The 23,977-nt window shown below is 36.0% G+C and overlaps 1 protein-coding gene across 4 annotated transcripts in view; it reads left to right on the top strand.

The window, feature by feature from the left end:
• Positions 1 to 23,977, top strand: part of GULP1 (GULP PTB domain containing engulfment adaptor 1) — a 187,204-nt gene that overhangs the window by 128,973 nt on the left and 34,254 nt on the right. For all 4 annotated transcript variants that reach the window (XM_081143477.1, XM_081143474.1, XM_081143475.1 and 1 more), the window contains one exon: positions 18,295 to 18,366. In XM_081143477.1, the coding sequence (XP_080999603.1) occupies positions 18,295 to 18,366 (72 nt within the window). The remainder of the gene's footprint in view (positions 1 to 18,294; positions 18,367 to 23,977) is intronic.

Here is a 23,977-nt window from a genome sequence, read left to right as displayed (position 1 = left end):
TTTCTTAAACTGGTATGCTTGTTAAAAATGAAGATATCCTGTCCACTTATTCTGATTCACTAGGCCTAGAATGAGCCTGGAAACCTGCATTTTGACAGCACTGTACTTGAGAAGCTCTGGGAAAAATAAGGGTATTTTCTTTGTCTTGGAGGATACAAGTAGTAAAACAAATGAATTACACAAATAAAGTCTATTTTAATCAATAGTGTCTACCCTACTCCCTACCTATCTCTATGGGAAGCTAATAATGGGCAGCAAAATCGAGTGGCTCTCGTTTCAATTCTCTCTGCTGCACACCAGCTGTCGCGGTGTTAATAAGCATCGAGTCATCCAAGGGCGAGGATTTAGGAGAATAAAGAGAAAATTGCAGGATCCGAATAACTCATTGTAGTGGTGATACCTGGATAAACAAATCTTAGGGTACAAAGGTCTTATAATAAAATGGACTGTGCTAAAATAAGTAACTTTCCATTGCAATGGAAATACTTCTTCCAAGCAGTTCTTGGATGTGTTTGCATCGTGTAGACATATCATCATCAGGACTTTTTGAATGTCCTCTGATTAGCAAGATTTGATGGGGTCGAATTTGTATAGCTGTTTGTTTTAGTAATCCCCTGCCTTCCTATGCTTTCTCTTCCACGCTCCCTCAGCGGTGACCCTTGTCTTTCCCAGTGTTTCTTCCCCGAATTCCCATCTTCTAACCTGCTGCTTTCAGTCACATTGGTAAGGGGTAGTGACGGTCGTGGGTATGTGCCAACTGGGCCGCTCGCCTCTGAGCAGTAACACAACCCTATCGGCATTGTGCTCTGTCTTCATCCTCATGTCAGTCCTGTGCAGTAGGCAATTTAGTTATAACAACTCTTTATATACTTACCTACTTCGGTTACTCTTATAAAAATAAGGAAATTGAGGTTTAGAAAAATTAAATACCTTGCCCATCACTACACAGTTAATAATCGGCATAGTTCAGACACCATTATTTTAGAGCATGAGTTTCTAATCACTATAGCATGCCTCCAGGTATTAGCCCTTTGCCCTTATATATAAGTTAAGCCCTTTGCCTTTATATATAAGTTAAGCCCTTTGCCTTTATATATAAGTAGAGAATGTCTCCTGTTAAAGACCTATTGTTCTGTTAGAAAAAGGATGATCTTATGTCTCATCGCTTGATAAGCTTCTGCTATTCTAATGAGTAGTTTGTAGCAATTTATTCCTGAGAATTTGCCAGAACAGAAAAGAACAAGCGTCCTATTGTCACTGCCTCCTTCCAGGACATATCTGCCTGTAGGCCGTCTTCCCCTCCCCCAGGCTGCCTTTCCCAGTCTTGAGCACCCTACATGTCCCTACCCCTTGGGCACCAGGTTTTCCAGAGCCACATTTCCTATTTTCTGTCCCTCAACTTATGAATTTTATTTTATTCAGAAAGCACACCTTTTACTCATTTGCCCTGATTTCATAGACAGGATAGTTTATACTTTATTAGAATTCTAATACTTAGGAAAGCCTTGGCAAGGTAAGAAGCAGTTGTGAGGAGGCTTTGAGTAGAAGATGCTGGTAGGGTGCAGTGGGTGGTTATGCACTGGGCCAGTTCCAATGAGGAGAGAGAGAGGGGAGAGAGCTGATGGCCATGGCAGGAGGTGCTCTGTTTGGCATTTAATTGGTCATGATTACACATGGCTGGTAAGGTAATTCTTAATGGAAGATTATCTGTACATTTTAGAACACTTATTTTCTAATTTGTCAGAATGCATTCTTGAACCTAGACTCATTTTTAATGTTTATTATTGTATGTTTGTTATTAGTGCTATAGAACAGGCTAGAGTAAATTACTCATGTCTGTAAGGTAATGTCTATGCTTTTAATTTATGTAGAAATGGAAAATAATTCTTTTACTTAAGGTGCAAATTGTCTGCCTTCTATCTAAAAATTAATGGGTCACTTCCTGATATTTCCATTATAAAGTGAAGAATTATATTTAAAAACAGTTTCTACAGTATGTGGTACATAATAGAAGGCTAATATATATTAGAAATCGTCCCCTTCTCTATGCTTTTTAGTCATCTACAGGAATTTCATTTAACCTCTGAGTATTTCAGAATGCCAGCAGAGCACAACTGCTTAAAGGAGCTTTTAAAGGGCGCTCTAATGGACTCTTCCATTAGAGCAGGAAAGTCTCTTTTTCTTGTAAACAGAGCTAGACATGACCACAGCTGCCATGGGCTTTGCATATGGTGTCACTCAATGAATCCTTTCTACCGATGACTGAGAGCACGGTTACCCAACTAATGCCTTGTGAATCCTTAAATTAGTAATGTGACCATCACGTTTATTTTGATGATACTGTATAATATAATGTTTTAGTAATACATATACATTTAAATTAATTCTCAGAAATCTATACGCACTTGTATCCTAACTCTCTGGATTTAATTTTATGTTAACATATACTTAACAGAATATAAGGCCTTGACATGGCTTTAAAAAATGTTTATCATAATTTGCCCAACACATTACAGAATATCTCAGAATAACGCTAACAATGATACTTAGGAGAGCAAAGCAGCAGAAATAATTCGGCTGTCACCACACTGTACTGTGGCAGGGAATGTCTTGGCTTCTAACTTCCAACGTTAACAATAAAAAGAGCTCCAAGAGGAATGTGTTGTCTGAAAAATAAAACTGACATGATGTCATGATTCCTGAATTTCCAACTTGGAAAACTTGACTCTAGAAACTCACTGGGGCTCTTAGAAGCTTGACATCTATAAGAAGTGGCAACTGTACTAAGGAAAATCATTTTTAAAACAGGGTTTGAGTTGCTTGTATGTTATGTATTCCCTACAATGCCTTGAAGTGCATTTCACACCCAACAATTATTTCCTGGTTAGTAAATTAAATGTTGACATAACATTATAAAGAAAGTTATTTAGACAGGCAACTGTGTAGGACACACTATAAAGGTAAAATTAGTTAATGTTTTATCTCCTTATGATGGAAGGTGATAGATATTTCTCTAAAGTACTAGAAAATAGCAGAGAAGATGACAAGTTGAAATAAAGTGAATGATAACTGTGAAGCTGTTTTTCATAGTCATAGTTATTGTAAAAGAAAAATACCTAGTGGGCTATTTCAAATTTAATGGCCTATCAAACACTTCGTCCAGTGAGTATTATGTTAATCCTGTTGCGTATTGAAGTCCCATCATATATATGAAACACTTTTATGTTTATTTCACCTTGTCAACAGTGAATCACATAGTTAACTGATTCTACTTCTTGCTGCTGCTGCTGAAGAACTTGTAGCTTAGTTTATGATTTACCTCTATTTTATGACTCTATAGCTACTTTAAGTACATTTTGAGACATAGTGATATAATTTTTTAAATCAGTAAAATGAAAAAATGGGGTTATTTTGAAGAAGGAACTATGCCTGTGTCCCTGGGAACTCAAGGTCACTCATCAGCACATTCCCGTCTGTCCTTCACCTCTCCTCTGAACCTTACTTTTTGCTCCAAAAAACCCAGCTCTCTTCTGAAGACACTAAATCCCCTTTGCCTTTCCCAACCTTGAATACTTTCCAAAGTGGTGGGTGTTTCCTCCGCACAACTCTTCCCAGAGTGTCTGGCTTGGCAGGTGTCACTGTCCTTTCTTTCTAAAAATGCTCTAGCTTTGAGTCTCATGTTATCAAACTGTGCCGCTCTTCCTCTCTTCATCGAGGTCATTTGCACTCCCCATATCACTCCTTCGTTCCTTCAGTATTTTAGCTCCTGCTTTATTGTCATTCTCCCCCAAATAATTGCATACTAGGAAGATATTATAATACACAGAATGGTTATTATAGGAGCAGATGCTCTTGTGAGGTGGTGATGTCTCTGTCAATAAATATTCTTAAGCAAATAGACATACCATGCTAAATTTTTGGATATGGCCTATAATTGATTCATTCATTGAAAACTGATGTGCTATTATTCTAGGATACCTGTGGTCAGTGTACAAGTCTATTCATACAGAATATCATAATCAATAGGTTAAATATTTTGGCCCAAATCAATACGTCTATCTATATATTGAATTTGGGACATATAAATTAGGGGCATTGATATCATTTATATGATATATTTCCTGAGTTCTGTGCCTTGACATTCATAAACTGGGTCATTTAACAGAGCAAGTTTCAGGCTTTAACCAATTTATAGTCACTGAACCAGTGTGCTTCCTGATTACTTCGGACTAACTTCTTTTGTTCCACATGGTTGACCGACTTTATGACCTCATTAGTGACATCACCCCACACCTACATAGTACACTTATACCACTTAATTTAAAAGCAGATAGAAGTATGGTAACTTATCAAATTATTTCATTTAGAAAAGAAGTTTCTGGAAATAGATCATTTGCCATACACTTAGCACCTAATAGAGTCTTAATACAATGTTTCCTACAAATTTTAATCTCTAGCATTCGACAGATAGTACCTTATTTATGTATTGCTTTCCTTTTGTCTTTTTTAAAGCTACAGTGTCATGGGTATATTTGCTAATATATTTATGTATTTCATAGTCTTTTTTAATTTCAGATTTCCACGTATTAAATTCCTGGAATTATAATGGGACATTAACATAATTGGGGTAATTAGCATGATAAATATCCTTTCCTTTTTACTTGCATTTATATAATTTCAAAGTAGTAGATAAAAGCCAGAAACTAATTGAATATAGTTGTTTTCTATAATATACCTGGATTATGTAGTATGGAATAATTTAATATACCTGGACTATGTAGTATGGAACAATTCAATTTCAAGGAGACTGGCTTTATTATAAAATAGTTTTAGTTTTCCTATTTGATTGAGACAAGTCTGTTAAATGCTAGTGCATTAAATACCAGGCACTGTGCTAAACTGTATTGTCGTATTATCTCAAGCATTCCTCTCAAAGACTCTATATAGAAGTTTCCCTACCACTTTTTATAAAGACTAACAGACTTGGGATATAAAGTAGATTGACCAAAACAACTTAGTAACAGCAGAACCAATTTTTAAAAATTAATCTCCATGAGTTTATAGATTTTTCCTTCAGCACTATATCGCTATGCAAGGTAGGTGTGACTTCATCATTCAGTAAACAGCTGATATTTGAGGACAATAAGAATTGACAAAAATAAAGCCTTTGTGTTCAGTGTTCGCCCCAGGATTTGTATTTTACGCGTCGTGTGTGTGCGATGTTGATGAATTTCCTATCCTGATAACACACTGGCAGTTCCACCCCTGGGGAGAAGAGGCGACCACAACCTGGGCTTTTCCCTTCTCCCAGGAAGTGTTTTTACAGCGGGAAGCCAAAGTACTTTCTGAGTAGAAGCTAGCAAGTCTGTTGAGAGATTAAGAGAAAGTTCCTCGCCCTTCTCATGACATTTTCCCTACCACCCGCCCACTTTGCGTTCCTTCCTGCAGGCTGCTGGCAGGATTTCCACGGGCACAGCTTGACAGATGGGCTTCTGGTGACGGAGGCCCCTCCAGCTCCAAAGAGTTGTCATCATGGACTTAAAAAAGGCCCTTCCTCAAGCTGTGTGCCGTATGAAATGCTATCTGACCTTCAGGAAATAACTAATCATGTTAAAATGGCAGTAACTTTCAGAGTCTCGGGCAAAATTTCATTATGGAGTGTATTGGGGCTTTATAGAGCGAGGCTCCCAGGGTCTGTACAGACGTTTCAACTTGGGTATTCAATAACAAAATATATATTTTTGGAGCAAAAAAAGAATGCCATTTGTTTCCTAATTCTTATATATAGCACTATCCATAATTTTTTAGGTTAACATTGAAGCATGCAAAAGACTTGACATATATCAGAGAAAAGGGGGTGGGGTGGGAAGAGATTAACCAAAGAACTTATATGCATAACCCGTGGACACAGACAATAGTGAGATGAAAGCCTGGGGAGGGGAGGGGGCAGGAGTGGGATAGAAGGGCCAATGGGGGGAAAAAGGGGACATCTGTAATATTTTCAACAATAAAGATAAATTTAAAAAAATAGGTTAAATGGTAATAGCTTACTTTAAACTATAGTCATATTCATAATGACCTGTATATAGGATAAATGCCAGTTCTGCAGTGTGAAAATAGCAAGTTTAAATATTTAATATATGAATCAAATATGGGAAATAAAAATGTGTACAGTTCTTTTTTTCAGAAAACTAATATACTGCAATATAATCCTGTATATGTTTTGCAAAGTTTTTATATAATTTGAAATTATCACCACTAATCAGGTTATTAAATCTTTAGACATAGTCCAGTAAAAACATAAAGGTCTATGTTAATACCAGGATTAAAAACTTTCAAAGGGCAGCTGAAAAATACTCTCAAAAGCTGCCCAGGAATATGAAAAGATTAATTTTTTTAAAAGGCCAAGGAGGGTCAATAAAATCAGCAAATACTAGGGTTCAAAGAAACCGATTAGGCATTACAGTGACGGCAAAGTGGTGCTGATTGGTGATAATTGTCTTCCAGTACTGAAAAAACATAAGTATAGTTCCCTTTAAAAAGAAAGAGGCATGGAATTTAAAAACGAAAAATTATTAAAATGAGGTTAGAAGTATATGTAAGATTGACCTAATTGTAACAAGAGCATGAAGAAGAGTTGTGTCAGTGGACACACAGTAGTTGCTCACTTTTTATAAACAGAGAATCAGACTATTAGTTAATGAGATAAAACAGCTTATGTGCTCACATCAGCATCTGACTGCAAGGCAGACTCCTAGATGGACTTGACTGATTGCACAAAAACACAGTGATTCACCCCTCCCCCGACTCCACTGTGTGAAATTGCCAGAATCCTGCCATTGCTGGATGGTTGATGATTCTGTATTTCCCATGTCACTTAATTAGCCAGTCACCAGCTTCTGGGCAGAATTATTTAAGCCCTATTAGTAAATTTTGTTGAATCTATAAAATAAGAAAACAAACAAAACCCTGACCCTTGTTGAAAATAATTAGTCATCAGCCCTATTTTTTCAGCATTATGCTAGTATCTAGAACCAAATAATCTAAACCTATGCATCATTTAGGAATATTTTTTTAATGGAAACAAATATTTATTGACTGCCTGCTAGGTGTCAGGCACTTTACTCGTGCAACTTTTGCTCACAACCCACTTATAAGTATGGGGATATTTATCTACATTTCACAATTCAAGAAGCTGCAGCTCAGAGATAAGATTCATAGACCTTTCAAGTGGCAGAGCCAGAATTCAAATCCTGTGTCCATATGGCTCTAATACCCTTTGGCATGGTTCCACTAAGCCACTTTCACAGAGATCTTTGATATGTCTGCTCATCACTGTATCGAAGAACCTGCAATATCTCCTGCCACATAGTAGGTGTTCAGTAAACATCTGTTAAATAAAAGAAGGCCTGCTCTCACTAGTGTTTCTGAGGCACCTGATGGAAATGAGCAAAACAGTGCATTCATAGTCAGGCATTAAGCTTGTCTCAGCCCGTTCCAGATTTCAGGGTTTTGTTTTTGGTTTTCTTTGCCTTTCCTTGTCTGTGTTTGACTCTAAATCTAGGAGGTAAAACTCCAGGGGACACGATCCCGTCTTCTTTGCGTGCACCATCATAGCCCACTAATGAAGGTTCTGCATGCAGCAATGCTTCACAGAATTAGGGGCCATATTAGTCACTGACAGAGTCTGTTAAAGAAATAAATGTTTGCATTTCAGGAGGATCATTAGCCCACACTCATTTTTCACTCAGAAGAGCTATGCCCAACCTGAAAAGTAGATTTTCCTCTCTTTCTAAAAAAACGAGGCCAGCAGTTTGAGTAGGAAAGTCTCTTAATGTGATCACTCACACTGATACTCCCTTGTGAAGAAGAGGCTCTGTTCCCAGCTTGGGAAGAGGTCTCCAGAACGGCTTACAGATTCAAGCAAACATTGATCACTCATGGCCAGAAAACTTCACCACGACAATTATTGTTCATTTAGAACCTTTCTGGTTACAGTCTGTTCATATTGTACACAAATGATGAGGCTCTGGGTGCAGTGGAAAGAAGGAATGTGTGGGGAAAAATAGGCACCCTCCCTGGCCATTGAAGATGAGAGGTAGCCCACAGCACCGCTAGTGGGTCAGAGATTTGGGTCTGTTTTGTTCACTGCTGTATCGCTGTGTCTAGAACTGTGCCTGACACATAGATGATGCGCAATAAGCACTTCTGAAGTAGATTAGGGTGCAGATATAAAAATGAGGATGATGCATAATAAATATTTTTTATTTTATCCCCATTTTATGAATGAGGAAACAGACTCTGAGAGGTTCAGTAAATAAATGGTACTTGGAAATTCAGGTTGCCTAACTGTAAAGCCAACTAAATATTTTTTGGCTTCCTTAGATTTTTAAGCATATCTCACAGTAGAGAGAACACATAAATCTTAATTAGCCAAATGAATTTGGCATAAATAAATAATATATATCCAGTATACTATATTATCTTTTATTCTATTTCTGTTATATTTAAGGTAGCAAAAGAAAACAGTATGTGTCTGAAAATTAGGAGAGCTGGGATCCCACTAAGCTTTGTGACCTTGAGAAATCACTTCACCTTCCTGGTCCTCAGTTTCACATCTATAAAATAATGGGGTTTTAATGAGGATGTCGCCACAGTCCACAATCATGTGGTTCTCTAATGAGAAAATGGACTGTGAGCCTCTCTGGCTCCAAAGCCCTTGTTGATCTTCTGTGTAAGTTGGTGTTTATTTACTATTGTAATATTTCTATTTATAATAATACAAATGGATGCCTTGTCCTTCGTTCCACCTGCCTCACTCCTCAGGTATGAAGGAGTTTTGACTGCTGGAGGGGCCTCTGGGACAGGAAAAAAACTCCTTGCTTTTTACTGTGACTGTGTGAGTCAAAGCTCTGTTTGGGAGACCCTTGCTTGCACAGTGGGCATTGAGCACAGTTTCTTATTTATAGCAAGTCTCTTTGTTTTGGCTTAAATTTTAAAGTCTATTGTAAAAGCAAGAGCCTATTAAAATAATACACTCCATATTTATGTGAAATAAGAACCGATGAAATTTAATACAAAGTTACTGTAATAAAATGAGAAACCTAAATATAAAATGTAGACTTCTTAATACTGAGCCCAATATTTTTTTTATTCCCAGTCAAATTTTCCTGGCCCTCCTTTAAAGGATAACCTTTAGAGTATCTAGTTTCAGATTTAAAGTATAACTTTCCTTTTTGGTGGATCTATTTTAATTATTTTTTTCAGGATAATGGTTTTCGCAATTGAGTAATAGGTTTAAATCCGATTGATTCTGCCCATTCTTTAGAAATCGACTGTTACAATGTGCTTCTTAAAATTGGTTTTTCCTGTATTGCTTGGCACTGTGGCATCACAAGTCAGCCAAATAAAGACTATAAAATTAAATTGGCTTACTCCTATACGGCTTATCTACTGGTGCAGTTGAGAAGCTAAAAGGTTTAAATACTTTTTTTTTTTTTTTAACACATATGCAGTCAAGATAATGCCAAGAAAATTAGCCCCATCCTATTTAAGGCTCCGCAACCCTGTTTACAAAAATGGAGACATATTTGGTTATTTATTTTTTTCTATAATTAGAATCCCCAATTGGTCATTATGATACCAATAGTTATTTAAACTTGATGCTAGATAAAGCTTTTATGCTGTAAAAAGTAGAACTTATTTTCCCTTAATATTTTAAGATATATAGAGGACATATTATCTACATAAAACTGGAATATTTTGAATTAGATATAAATAAAACATGTACTCCATTTATTTCTGTTATAAATTAGCTTCTTCTTATGTTAAATAGTGCCAAATTTCATAGCAGTTAGGCCTAGTAACTCTTTAGTTAATTATTTTAATGGTTATTAATCTGGCATTAAAAAAATAACATCCTAATGTTATTCATCGTGATTAAGCAAGCAAATCAGATATTATAAATGGGTCCATATGATATCCAACACTGCTCTCTACTGGCAAAGAAGCAAGTCATAAAACAAACTAGCCTTTACAGTGTGGGGAAAAAGGCAATTGCAAGTAATATTTGAAATGAAGGTGGAATCCTCAAACTTCAACTCATGTTTTTTAAAAAAAAGCTTACTGTCTGTAATAGAATAAAAGAAAGAATAAATGAATACAGACATAATTGATTGAAAAATAGTTGTGGAAATTTTGAAAAATATTAAGCCAAATATGAACTATCTTAATAGCATTTAAATTAAGAACTCTATAAATATTTTGTATATAATAGCAACTTTGATGACATTTTTATGTATTTAATTTTAACAGACTGCAAACTCTAAAATACTTGTTGTGAACACATCTGCTATATATTCAAATGCACTGAGCAGAGGTGCAGAGGTTGAAGTATTTGTATGAATATATAATTAGCTTTTTATAGTATCAGAAATTTTCTCTGTATTTGTCAGTCTTTATAGAATATTTTTATTTTTTTAAATTTTTTAAAAATTTACCTTTATTGTTGAAAGTATTACAGATGTCCCCTTTTTCCCCCATTGATCCCCTCCATCCCGCATCCACCCCACCCCTAGGCCTTCCCCATACCAATGTCTGTGTCCATAGGTTATGCATATAAGCATATAAGTTCTTTGTTTAATCTCTCCCCACCCACTCTCATCCCTACCTTCCTTCTGAGATATTTTTAAAATATATTTTAGCATTTGCAAAGTCTGTTTAAAATTATATTCTATGTTGTCATATTTTTCAATGTATACACAAGAATACTCAAAAACATTTTTAGATTGCTGTCTTTTTACTTTTCATAGTCTAATATATTCTAAATGTCCCTTTTGTACTGTATGTCTTCTTATCTGTCCAAATTGCTTGAGTCATATTTAATGTTTTAATCTTAACCCTTTTAATAATTCAGCTAGCAGTCAAAATTAAATATATATATACATATACACACATACAATAATGCCTAAGTAGTCAGTCATATATACTAATTTAAGAAATTTTGTTTGTTTTCATAAGTTTGCTTAATACTGCCTAACAAATTACTTTTACTGTAACATAAATTTTAAAGATAGAAAACATTTTCAAATAATAGGTACCTCTTGGTTATGAAATAATAGTTGGTGCTCATTTTCATTAATACATTTTTCTGTAGTTTTTAAATTTTCCATCGTGAACATAAATTACTATTAAAACACAAGAGTTTATTCATAAGCAAACAAAACATTTTATTGCAGAGTTTCAGAGCATAAGCCTACAATTGTGCAAAAATGCACACTTGTACTCATATAAGGAATGCCTGATCTTTCAAAAAAAAAAAAAAAAAGAAAAGTACTGAAATGAATGCTGTCTATTTGAGGCTATAAAGGAAAATAATTGATACATTTCTGAAGTCTTAAAGGAATAAAAAAATAGCACCAACCATCACTTGCACAGATAACTTTTCATTTGCTCTTTACCACACTGAAAAATAACACTCTAAATCTACATCTTTAAATAAAAAACAGTCTGATAAATTATACTCTCTTATCATTATTTCTTTCTGCCACATGGAGGAGCTAAGACATAAAGCTACTAAAACATAAAGGCAATTATTTTTACACAGTTTAAAATGTTAAACATAGCAATGTTCCATTTTCTAAGAGAATATAAAAAATAAAATATTTCTGTATTTTCTGGTAAATACCTACCAGAAAAGAAACTTCTTTCATTCAGCATAATTCCATTGAGATTCATCCAAGTTGTTATATGTATCAAGAATTCATTGATTTTTATTGCTGAGTAATATTCCATGGTATGGATATACCACTGCTTCTTTAACCATTCATTCCGTGAAGGACATCAGGATTGTTTCCAATGTTTGGCTATTAAAAAATAGATCTGCTATGAATATTGGTCAGCAAATATTTGTGTGAACAGAAGTTTTTATTTATGTAGGATAAATACCCAAAAAACTGCAGTTGCCATCTTATAAGTCCATGTTTAGTTTTAAAAAAGACCAAACTTCTTCGAGAGTGGCTGTACCATTTTATATTCCCAACAACAGCAGCGTCTATGATTTTATTTGCTAATCGGACAACCCCAGGTAGTGTTAATGATGTAACTTTTCTGACCCCCTTGCCATTTCCCTGAACGCTTATTGCTGGTTGCAGCACCGATCTCTCGCATCTCCCTCCGAAACCTGGCAGCTGCCTGCGGACCGGGATTCTCAGGCTCTTCTCAGCCTCAGGCCTTCCGCCGGGGTCTCGGGTCCAGGGTCTCCCTGATCCGCACCTTCTGTCCAGATTCCACTTCCCCAAGCTCCACTTTGTATACGCCGTTGCGGAGTCTGCTTATCTAGCTGACACATCAGAGGCTTGTAACCTCAGTATGTCTGAGCACATGTTTCATTTCCTCCTTTTACTCAGGACTCTATTAAAATGTCATCCTTTTTAGACAAGACTTTTCCCATCACTTGATCTTAAATATTACTCACATGCTGCCTACTCTGTCTGTATTACTTGTGTTATTTTTACTTATACCATCTAAGATATAACTCTGTCTGTGATCTAGACATAAAAAACACAGAAATATCGACACACACACACACACACACACACACACACACACTCTCTTACTAGGCTGTAAACTCCACGAGCACAGGGACATTTCCCCTGCTGTATACCCAGCACTTAGTAAACACTTGACTCACAGTAAATACTCAGGTTTTTTTTTTAAGGAATAAATGAATATGTGCAACATTAACTTATTATTTGGGAGCTTCATTTAATTTTTATTTTATCAAAGTAATCCATGTCCGTTTTAGACGGTCAGCTAAAGAAGCATTATGTTCCCAGCTCTTCTCTGGTCGCACACGCTGAAGCACCGCTTGGAACTCTTCTGTGCCCCTTGCTGCTCTCCTCTGCTGCGGACAAGCGGCCGCACTGCCGCGTCTCGGTCTGCGTGTGTGCAGTGGTGTGAGCATCCTGCTGTCGTTCTCCCCTTGCCGGGGTTCCGTTGCCTGCTGTTTTATTTTACTTCCTTCTTTCCTTACTGAGACCTGAGATGTGGGAGGTCAATATTTTGGTCCTTTCCATATCTCTATGTATTTTTCTGTCCTCATAGCATGGAAACTGGGCTCTAAATCATCTTTTTTCCTTGGAGTTTGAAGTTATTTTTCTTCCATTATTGCTGATACGAACTCTGATGTCATTGATGTTCCTGGTCCTTTGTGGGAGTTTTGTTTTATTGTTTCTCTGTGGGATCTTTTATGATCTTTAGCTCTAGTCTGTAGATGATGAACCAACCCAACGTGTTGTGTTTTTGTATGTGGGTTTTCATTCCTTACAATGGTGTAATCTTGATTTCTTTAGTCTGAACATTCATGCCTTTGTTTCTGGAGAAGTGTTGGGTAATTTTCTTCCTTCAGTTTTTCCTGTTCTCTGTTTCTAGAGCTCCTTGTCTGGTTGATGTTGAATCACCCGGAACAGTGGCTTTCACACTTATGCATGCATCAGAAGCACCTAGAGGAAATATTAAAACCGATTGCTGGACCTACCCCCAGATTTTCTGATTCAGTAGAATTTGTATTTATGACAACTTCTTGGATAATCCAGGGGCAGAATTTTGAAAAACACTTTCTGGACCGATTCTCTAGTAGTTTTGTTTTTTAATTTTTTAAATATCTGGCTTTTGCACTTTTTCTTTCCTTGGCCTGGCCTCTCTTCCCCCAGATATATCTAGATGGGTCTCTGCCTTTCTCGTTGGTTTACGTATCACCTTACTGAGATCTCATCCGACTGTCCTGTTTTAAATGGCACAACAGACAGACACATTCACATACTTTGCACATACTCCACCCCTCGTCCCTGCTGTCTCTCCAGAGCACTTTTTAAATACTATATAAGTCACTTATTTATAGTATATTGCTTATGTTTGGCTTCTTCCACTAGGGTGTAAGGTAAATAAGGACAGGGAATTTACTTTGTTCTGTTCCCTGCTGTATCCCCAACTCCTAAAATAGTACCTGATAAATGATAAGCACCCAATAATTCCTTCTTGATGAATTTCCTCAACTCTATCTCCTAACATTCTTTTTGCTTTTTAACTTGCCCACATCATGTTTTTCATTTCTGTGAGCTCTTTTGCTCTCTGAATGTTGTTTATATAGTATCCTGTTTTAATCTTGAATGCTTTATATGGACTTTAGATTTTAGTCATCTTTTTTTGGCCCTGCTTTCTTGCTGATTCTTCCCTATGTTTTTGTTGTTGTTGTTCCTGTTTCTTTGTTTTTTGTGTGAATGACTTTCCTCAAATATAGGCAAACACTAGGTGTGCTTTGACAGTTAAGACACTGGAAAGCTGGCAGTTCCAGTTCTGTGTACACGGTCAGGGCTTGTCAACTGGTGACTGATCAGGTGGCCCATCCATTTCACATGGAAACCCCACGGTCAGCACAGGTTGTCTCCCCCCTCACCCCCTTTGGGCTCCTTTGCCTAGAGAAGAATCCTATCTGGAGCTTTATAAGACTAGCAGCCAGTCTCTTGGGAGCCAGACTGGGAGAGGGCCTAGTGGACTTTCAGTTTCACATGCCAACTTGACTTAGTTTCTTTGTTTTAGTGAAGTGCCTTACCTCTGCTCTCAGCCAGACCTAGCATTTTGCAATCCAGAGCTCCCAGGCCTTGTTTCTCCAGCTAGTTAACAATTGCATTGGGATGGGATAGATTAATCCCCTGGACATGGCATGATTCAGTTCCATCTTGTCTTTCACACTCCAGGCACCAGGAAGAGTGAAAAAAGATGAAAACCAAGATCCTACCTCTAATCCATATACAAGCCTATGATAACACTTATAACAGAGTTCTTCAGTTATTTATGGGTTTGTATCCTAGATTATATGTTCCTGAATGTAAGCATTTAAGTGTTTAACAGTGTCTTACACCGCTTCCTCCCAGAATTAAACCCCGAGGCAAAGGTTGGGGTTTAAGTGCTTTACTAAGGGAGTGCTCCCAGGAACAACCATTAAGGGCTTGGGAAAGCAGGACAGACATAGGGAAGAAATTAAGGAAGAATCGGAAGCTCTGCATTACACCTTAGAGTTTACCCCAGCTCCAGGAAAAGGGGCGGGTCCTCTGTACTTCCCCGCCAGTCATTGGCTAAGGAAGGTGGCGATTTGGGGGAAGCAGAAACTTCCCGGCATTTCCAGCTCTCAGTGCTGGCAAAGTGACCTCATTGCCCAAGGGACTCCTGAAGATCTTGAGTGTGAGCTATTACCAGGAAAGCATGGGGAGGATGGGTCCCAGAGCTGACAAAGTGGGTCCAAATTGCTGAGCAGGCACCAAGAGTGTCCACTAAATCATTAAATAAAGGAATGGCAACCCCTCTAATTATAAAACACTTGGCAATTTACAGAGGGTTGTTTTTCTCTCATCTCTTACTGTAATTGATCTTCAGAAAACCTTTATAAGGAGAGAAGAGCATATTATTCTTATTTTTCAAGAGTCAGATAAGGCAGATTAAATGACTTTTTTTTAAAAAATTTATATATTTTTTAATATATCTTTATTGATTTCAGAGAGGAAAGGAGAGGGAGAGAGAGAGATAGAAACATCAATGATGAGAGAGTCATTGATCGGCTGCCTCCTGCACGCCCCCAATTGGGGATCGAGGCCGCAACCCGGGCATGTGCCCTGACCGGGAATTGAACCCTGATCGCCTGGATCCTAGGTCGATGCTCAACCGCTGAGCCACGCCCGGCCAGGCTAAGTGACTTTTCTAACATCTTCAGATTCTAAGCCTAGAGTTTATTCCAGCATGCTGCTTCATGTTTAAGAGTTTTATAAATATTTTATATAGACACACAGTGCATATAAATATGAATTATTTAATCTAAGTATCATGATGGCTTTTATTATTTAAAAGCATGGAAAATATTATAAAGATTAATCTACTTTTCAGTTTTAAAATTATTTCCACTTAGGTCATCTAACATTACATAGAAAAAATGAGTTAAGTAGTAAGCTCTGTATTAGATCTCTATAGTTTAATTCTCACCATCATTCAAGGCTTCTCCCTGTGTTTCATTACTCAGATGTTTTAATTAAAGCTGGTGTGAAACAGACATATTAAAAGGTTCCTGGAGCTCAGCAAGAGGTTGATTCACTTAGAATGTACTTGGAGCTCTTCCATTTCCCCATCTGGGCCTATTTACATATAATACTTATGACATTTCTGCCAAAGTATGAATATTCTTTTCATAAATATTCCCAGTCACTCTTATAGTCTGTTATTGTTATATCAGACGCTTCCTTCTTTTAAATGAAGAATCACCAGTAAAATACCTACCCTTGCCTCCCTGTTTCTGTTAGCACTGGACCACCCACTCATGGAGAATCTTTCAGTGATAAGTTCAAAGATGTTGAGTTTACCCCATGAATTTACTCAGAACTAAATTGCCCCTATTGTGTTAACTTTCTTCCTGTCACTTGAACCCTTTTTCCTTTCTGGATGATTTAAAACAGTACTTTTCCAATCTGATGGCACATTAAAATCACCTGGGGAGCTTTAAAATACACAGATGCCCTGGCTCTGCCCCAGACCAATTAAATTAGACTCCTAGGCACTGGTCTAAGTTTAAAGTTCCCATGTGATTCTATCATATAGCGGTCAAGGTTGAATACACTGATCTGAAACAGAAGAAATGTGACAGGTACATTAATGCAGGGAATAGATTTGGCTATCTCCCACATCTTAGGAGCTGGTTTTCAATTCCTTTTAAGCCGAGAATTTCTCCATTAATTTTGGTCTTTTTGCAGGCCTGGTCAACAAACTTGAGGTTACAGTTGGGCAATAAAGGACCTGATGATATTGTGTCTAGGCCCTGGTAGCAATTGTTTGTAAAGTTTGAGCTTATTAGGAAAAGAAACTGTTGTACCTTATAGAATTTGAGAAGCAATTTCCCCCCCCTTAATGCTTATCTCCTGTATTTTCAGCTCACCTTTTGTATCTGCCTTTTACTGTCTTTCTGACCTGTTAATATTTTCTAACTCTGTTCCTTAGACTTTAGTATGAAGAAACACCTGTGATGCTTTTATAACTATAATTCCCTAACCCTACCCTTAAAGATGCTGATTTATTTGACCAAGAAATCTGCATTATTATATTTTTACCTGTTCCCTGGCTAATTCTTGTGCAGGTGATACAGAGATCCCATTTTGAAAACTGAGAGTCTAATTTCTTTAGCTGTTATTGTTGTTAACAAGAATGTTAACAATATTGTTATATTTTAAGAATGAAGAAAGGAATAAATATGATTTAAAAGGTACTATGACATTACTGTTTTCTTCCATTCTGTGAGCTAATACATGACGAAGGTTGTACTTAATCATTTGATGTAAAGTGTACACACACACACACACACACACACAGACATCTGTTTATAAAAGAAGTGATGAATTCATGACTCACTTTAATAGTTAGTAGTATGTAACAAGTCTTTGGGAAATTACATACGCTTAATAAATTTAATGAGTATTTGCTATTTATATAGAAATATTTTATAGAATATTGAAAATACTCATATTACAATTCTAATTGGTCTTGAACATTTTATGATATTGGACTTTTGTTTGGGACGTATTAGGTATCTCCAGGATAGATGATTTTATTACAATATATTAATTATTATGAAACTTTTAAAAAAATATATCTTTATTGATTTTAGAGAGAGGAGGAGAGAGGGAGAGAGAGAGATAGAAACATCAGTGATGAGAGAGTCCTTGATTGGCTGCCTCCTGCACGCCCCCTCCCCCCCTACCAGGGATCAAGCCCACAACCCAGGCATGTGCCCCAACCAGGAATCGAACCACGATCTCCTGGATCATAGGTTGAGTTTGATGCTCAACTACTGAGCCATGCATAGCCAGGTGAAACTTTTTTTTTTTTTAATAGATCCAAGTTTTAACAAAAAACATTCAGGGATATTTGAAAATATAGTAAAATTGTAGATTATGTGTTTTATTTTTTTAATGTAGTTTGGCTTACAGCTTTGGTGAATGGTATATACTGGGTATTTTAAAAGTTTGTATTTTAAAAGGTAGATGAGTTTTATTAATTGAATAATAAGAATTTTATGTGATTAAATAATGTATTGACATTTTCATATAATTTAAAATAATATAAATTAATAACTTTTCTGTTTAATTAGGATTTGGATTTGCATTAATATGCATCATCTATCATGCCATGTTGTATTTCAGAATTATTTAGTGACATGTGCTGGAGTAATGCCTGTGTCTGACAAATGACCATTTTCAGTTTCTTGGCAGTACAGAAGTGGAGCAGCCCAAAGGAACAGAAGTTGTCAGAGATGCTGTAAGAAAACTAAAGGTAGGGAACGCCCTCCAAATAAATGTCTAGTATATTGATCCTGCCTTAAGTCATCAAGAGACTGATGGACATTCAAAGCATGAATAACTTTGTGGTAGGTATGGCTTCACCCTGTTAAAAATGGGCTATTGAATAAATATCACCAGATCAAGAAAAATGCTTAATAATAAGTGTGTACACATAATTAATTACTTTTTTCAATATGGCACACTTCATATTTTTCTAAGTGTAATTTCTCATACATAACAAAAAATGTAATGGCAACATTTTATAAGTGTTGACATTCGGTTGCTTGCCTTTACATTGCTTGGACAATGTGGATTCAAAAACTACTGATGGTGTAACAACTGTCTCTCACAGTTAGAATATCAGACCCACCAGCTGAAAGTGTAAAGTAAGGTGAAGACATTAAGAAGGACAAATTAGTAGTCACAGGGATGTAAAGTACAGCACAGGGAGTGTAGTCAGTAATATCGTAGTAACTAGGTATGGGACCAGGTGGGTACTTGAAATACGGGGGTGCCACTATATTTTACATCTGAAACTAATACAGAATAATATTGAATATAAACTGTAATTGAACAGTTTTTTAAAAGATTAAATAAAATGTTGTAAAGTCCTGGTACATAGTAACTTCTCAATAAATTCTATGTATAGTAATTTTAAAAAAAGAATGTGTGAAGTTAGAGTTGATTTCAAAGCAGAATTTTGGAGTGATATTGTATGTTGAAGATGTCCTAATGACAAATCGAGAGGATCTGTCATGTCCATAAGTAGACATGGGGAACTGTTGAGACGAAGAGCACAAAAGGACATTTAATAAGCAACTTCACACATTCATAATTAGCAGATTTCCTGAGAAAATCTCATGTAAGATGTCGCATATCTTAGCATGTTTTTTCTAATTGTATCCCATCCTAAAATACATTGTTTTCACTGAGGTCTTTTTTTTTTTTTTTTAGGTATAACTAACATGTAACATTACATTAGTTTCAGGTACATAATATAATAATTAGATATTTGTATATAATGTGAAATGATCACCACAATAAGCCTACTTAACATCCATCACCACACAGTTAGAATTTTTTTCTTGTGATGAAAACTTTTTCTACTGTCTTAGCAACTTCCAAATATACAATACAATATTATTAACTGTGGTCACTGTGTTATACATTATATCCCAGGACTTATTTATTTTATACCTGGAAGTTTGTACCTTTTCAGTGCCTTTACCCATTTTGTTCATGACCCACCCCCTGCCTCTGTCGGCCACCAATCTGTTGTTTGTACCTATGAGTTATTTTCTTTTTTAGATTCTGCATATGAGAGCATATGGTATTAGTCTTTTTCTGACTTATTTCACTTAGCACAATGCCCTCAAGGTCCATCCATGTCTCAGATGGGCGGGTTTCCTTTTTTTATGGCTGAATAATATTCATATGTATATATATATATATCTTCTATATATATGTATATGTCTATCTACCTATCTCTCTGTATATATACACACATCATATCTATTCATTCATCAATGGACACTTAGTTGCTTCCATCAGAATTCTCATATTTATCTTATTAAGAAAGTCTAACATACCACTACAACAGCAGGTCCCCAAACAACGTCATTTCATTCAGTGTCATTTTGTTAAAACATTGATGAGATGCCGTAGGAACTTAACTGTTGTTTTATATCGTCCCGCCTATGGTAATACTGATTTCATGACAAATCATTTTACCATTGTTCCAAGAACCCACTGATGACATTAAGTAAGGACTTACTTTACTTACACAGTTGTTATTCTCTCTAGCTACTCTCACACTTTTTTTGTTTTGTTTTTTAGAAACAGCTCTTCTCTAACTTCGTTTAGTTTAGGAGAGTCAGGCCTCATATTGTGCCAGGCAAAGTTGTGGACAGTAAAAAGCATTGCTCTGCTTTGAAAATGTTCCATCAGCAGGTTCTCAGAGTTTAAATTGAGGGAAAATTAAAGTGGGATGGCTTGTATTCTGAGTGAAAAAAATTAATATTTTTATTTATTTATTTTATGTGCAGGTATTTTATCTAATGTTTTAAGTAAATATTCTGTAAGGTCCCAAAATGACATCACTTCCATTTGGGAAAAAAGCTAGCCAACCATTTCTTTCCACTAATTTGGTAATGATACGGACATGCCATTCTTTGGCCAATACTTTTAAACACTACTGGAGGTTTTTAAAAGCCTCACAGTTTATGGACAACATTTAGAATAAGATTCTGCTTCAGTGGTCAGAATGTCTCACAGTCTCTTTAACGCCCATCACCATGCACAGCTACATATGTTTTTTTCTTGAGTCCAACTTCGCTACAATGAGTGTTTTATAAAAGAAGAATGGTATTTACACTTAATGTTTCTTTATATCTAGGAGGTTCTTTATTCAGCAAACCCAAATCCCAAACCAAAGGGTGCAATGACACAATGGGTAGAGAAAATGTAAAGAGATATTTGAAACAAAATGCTTTAGAAACAAAGCTAGTTTTTATATACAGTGTGGGGCAAAAGTAGGTTTACAGTTGTTATTATGGAAAATAATAATCTATAATTCAAGAAAGAACTCTCTTTTGCATGCTTACAACTGTAAGCTTATTTCACCTCCTGCTGTATTTTTGTGGGACTTTATATGCAGTTCCTATGTAGTTTTACATGTGGAAGTGTACTCTGTTAAAAAAGGAATGAGATTTGCAATAAGATAAAAATTACACGGTTTAGTTTAAAAATGCACCGTCAGTTAATAGTAGCTTTATCTTTCAAGTACCTTCCACAACAAGTATGTATGTAATAAGCGATCTTTACTTTGCTGGTTGCAAAAATTTTGTAGATCAGGAAAGTATATCTGAGGGTAATGATTCAGGAACCAATGAAAATGAATAAAACTGTTTTTAATGTAGTTTTTAATTTATTCCTTTGTGTTTGTCAGAGCTACAACTCAAAGTATATAAGAAAGAGTATTTACATTTTCAAAGAAAAATTTAGACCCTGGCTCCTTTTTAATTCTCTTGCCACGTTGAATTGGCCAGGAGATGGTGCTATGGCTCCACTTAAAAATAAAGAAATTTGCTCATTAACTGTACTTGGTGTGCACATCCCTCATTTTAATTTCCTGTGTATTTTTCTTAAACATATGTATTCTGACTACTTTTTTATTCACTGTAGTGTAGTATTTTATTTTATTTGCTAGGTAAGGTAACATTTTATTTATATTTACTAGTTTTCAAAAGTTTGCAATATTATTTTATTGGCGTCTGACTTAAAGAAGAATTCAAAATTTAGGATTAATGCAATATGATGGAAAACTTAAAAGATGTTCAGTAATTAGTTTTTCGTGCTACTATGGGTAATTATGCCTGATAACTTTAAAAGAAAGATCTTTAAAACTGATTTATTTCATTACATGCTATTTTTCTGTTATTTTGTGGAGAATTTATAGTTTATAAATTTTTCTTAAATATAGTAATTTTTATAATTTTTGAAGTTTTTACTTTAAGAATCTGTAGTTGTCAAAACTACATATTTTATATTTCTTGATTATGTTTTAGGCTTATATTTAAGAAAATACCAAATTTTCCAAAATGTAATGATTAAAATTAAACCTTTCAACTTCTATTTAATATTGGTGTTATTATATGAATTAAATTCTTAATAGTATTTACTTATTTTTATTAATGCAACTAGTATCAATTTTAGAGGACTCAATATATACTGTAAGCAAGGAACGTGGCCTCGGGAATCACCCTCGAGTTCTGTTGACTCTAGGTCCAGCAGTTCTTTCACTCAGCTTCACTCTCTCTGTGTAACATGACACATTGTTTTGTTTCTGTTTTTGCTTTTATGATCACAATAAGTCTAGTTAACATCCATCACCATACATAGTTACACACATTTTTTTCTTGTGATGAGGACTTTTAGATCTACCCTTAGCAGCTTTCTAATATGCAAAACAATATTGTTAACACAGTCATGCTGCATATTACATCCCCATGACATGACACTCTGCTTTTGTCATCATAACCAGTTATTTAATTTATAAAGTGGATAGAGCTTAATTTAATTGAAAGCATACATACATAGCTGATTTCCCTGTTGGATTATTCAGAATAGTTTAAAATAAATTAACAGATATAAGGGCCACAAACAAGAATAGTAGCTCAGAGTATTCAGCCTAAAGTAATACGTTTATTAATTTTCTTGCCTAATAATATTCATTTCATTGGTAATAAAGTTAGATTTCATTTTTTGTCAAGTCCTGTGAGAAAGGAATAGAAAGTACATGATGATGACATTGAAAACCTTTAAGCTTTCTTTAGCTCTCCCGCTTACATATATATAAGCAGGAGACATATATTTAACTGAGTACTGTATGTATTTCAAGTAATACTTCATCCTTCCCCAGTATTTTATGGTGATGAAGGCTTGTTTTTGTGCGTTTATTGTATCCAGATATCCTTGTTAGAGGCAAGTTTTAATGGTAGATCACTACTGGATGGCCAAGAAATCAATCCATTGAAGCTAAAATGGAAAGAAACTTGCAAAAAGGCTCTTCAAACATTAACATTCAGGTAGTAAATAGGGAGAGAAAGGCTATGTAAGTAAGAATCACGAGCATGCCTTCCACATGTAAGTCCCCACTCGTGTTTCGGAACACAGGAGGTCTGTAAGTAGGAAAACAGATTTAGAGGTAGGCATTCCATGTACACTGTAGAATACAGTATTCTAAAAATTCAGGAAAAAAAAGGGTTGAACAGTAATACTGTACTCTGATTTAACATATAGATTGAGCTGTGATTATAACCTTGGGCATAAATGTCTTGCATCATCTGTGCAACAGGCAAGGCCAAAACCCAGTATAAACTTTGGTATACATGAAAATAGAACTGAGAAGTTTATTTTTTTAAATGCAGAGAATCTGTTGTGCAAAAGAAAAGAGTTATTTAGTGGTGGGTAGCTGCAGAACTGGGCTCTAGACCTGATTGCTACAGACTCATGTTAGGACCGAGGTATTTGATTGGTGACCTATGAATCTTTGAACACAATTACTTATTTTGATATGAAGCAGAGGAAAAGCCTTCACAAGCCTTAGATCAGATATTTTATGTTTATTTTTCTTTATCTCATTCTCTGTTTCCCCATCTGTCCCTCCCCTTTTGTTGTTTTCTACCTCCCGCCCCTACTTCCTTTCTTCCTTTCTTCATTTTTTCCTTTCTTTTCTTTTTTCCTGGCAGAAAAGAAATATGTCAACAGATAAGTTTAATGTTAGTGGCTGCTTTGTGTTAGGCTTTTGGGAAATGAAAAGAGGTCCTGGGGTGGCTGTGTCCAGCTGTGGGGAGGGCCTCGGGAGCCTCGCTCGCTGTCTGTTTCTGGAAGGAACAGCCCCTAGGAAGCCCTGGGACCCTCCTGTAGCCACCACCGAGGGGCTGTGTTCAGATGCGGCCACGTGGGCGCATTTATTTTGTAAGCCTTCCTATGTGAGCATCCCCAGACGCTTTTAATTATGCCAATGCAGGAAGGAGATTATGGAGGGCAAAACAAACAAAACTAATCCCCTTTCTTTGGGTGAGAGCTGGGATAATTTTTAA

Source organism: Miniopterus schreibersii (genome assembly GCF_964146895.1).
Source record: "Miniopterus schreibersii genome assembly, chromosome: 7".
Classification (NCBI taxonomy): domain Eukaryota; kingdom Metazoa; phylum Chordata; class Mammalia; order Chiroptera; family Miniopteridae; genus Miniopterus; species Miniopterus schreibersii.
The sequence above is the reverse complement of the archived record's forward strand: the minus strand, read 5'-3'. Positions and strand labels throughout refer to the sequence as shown.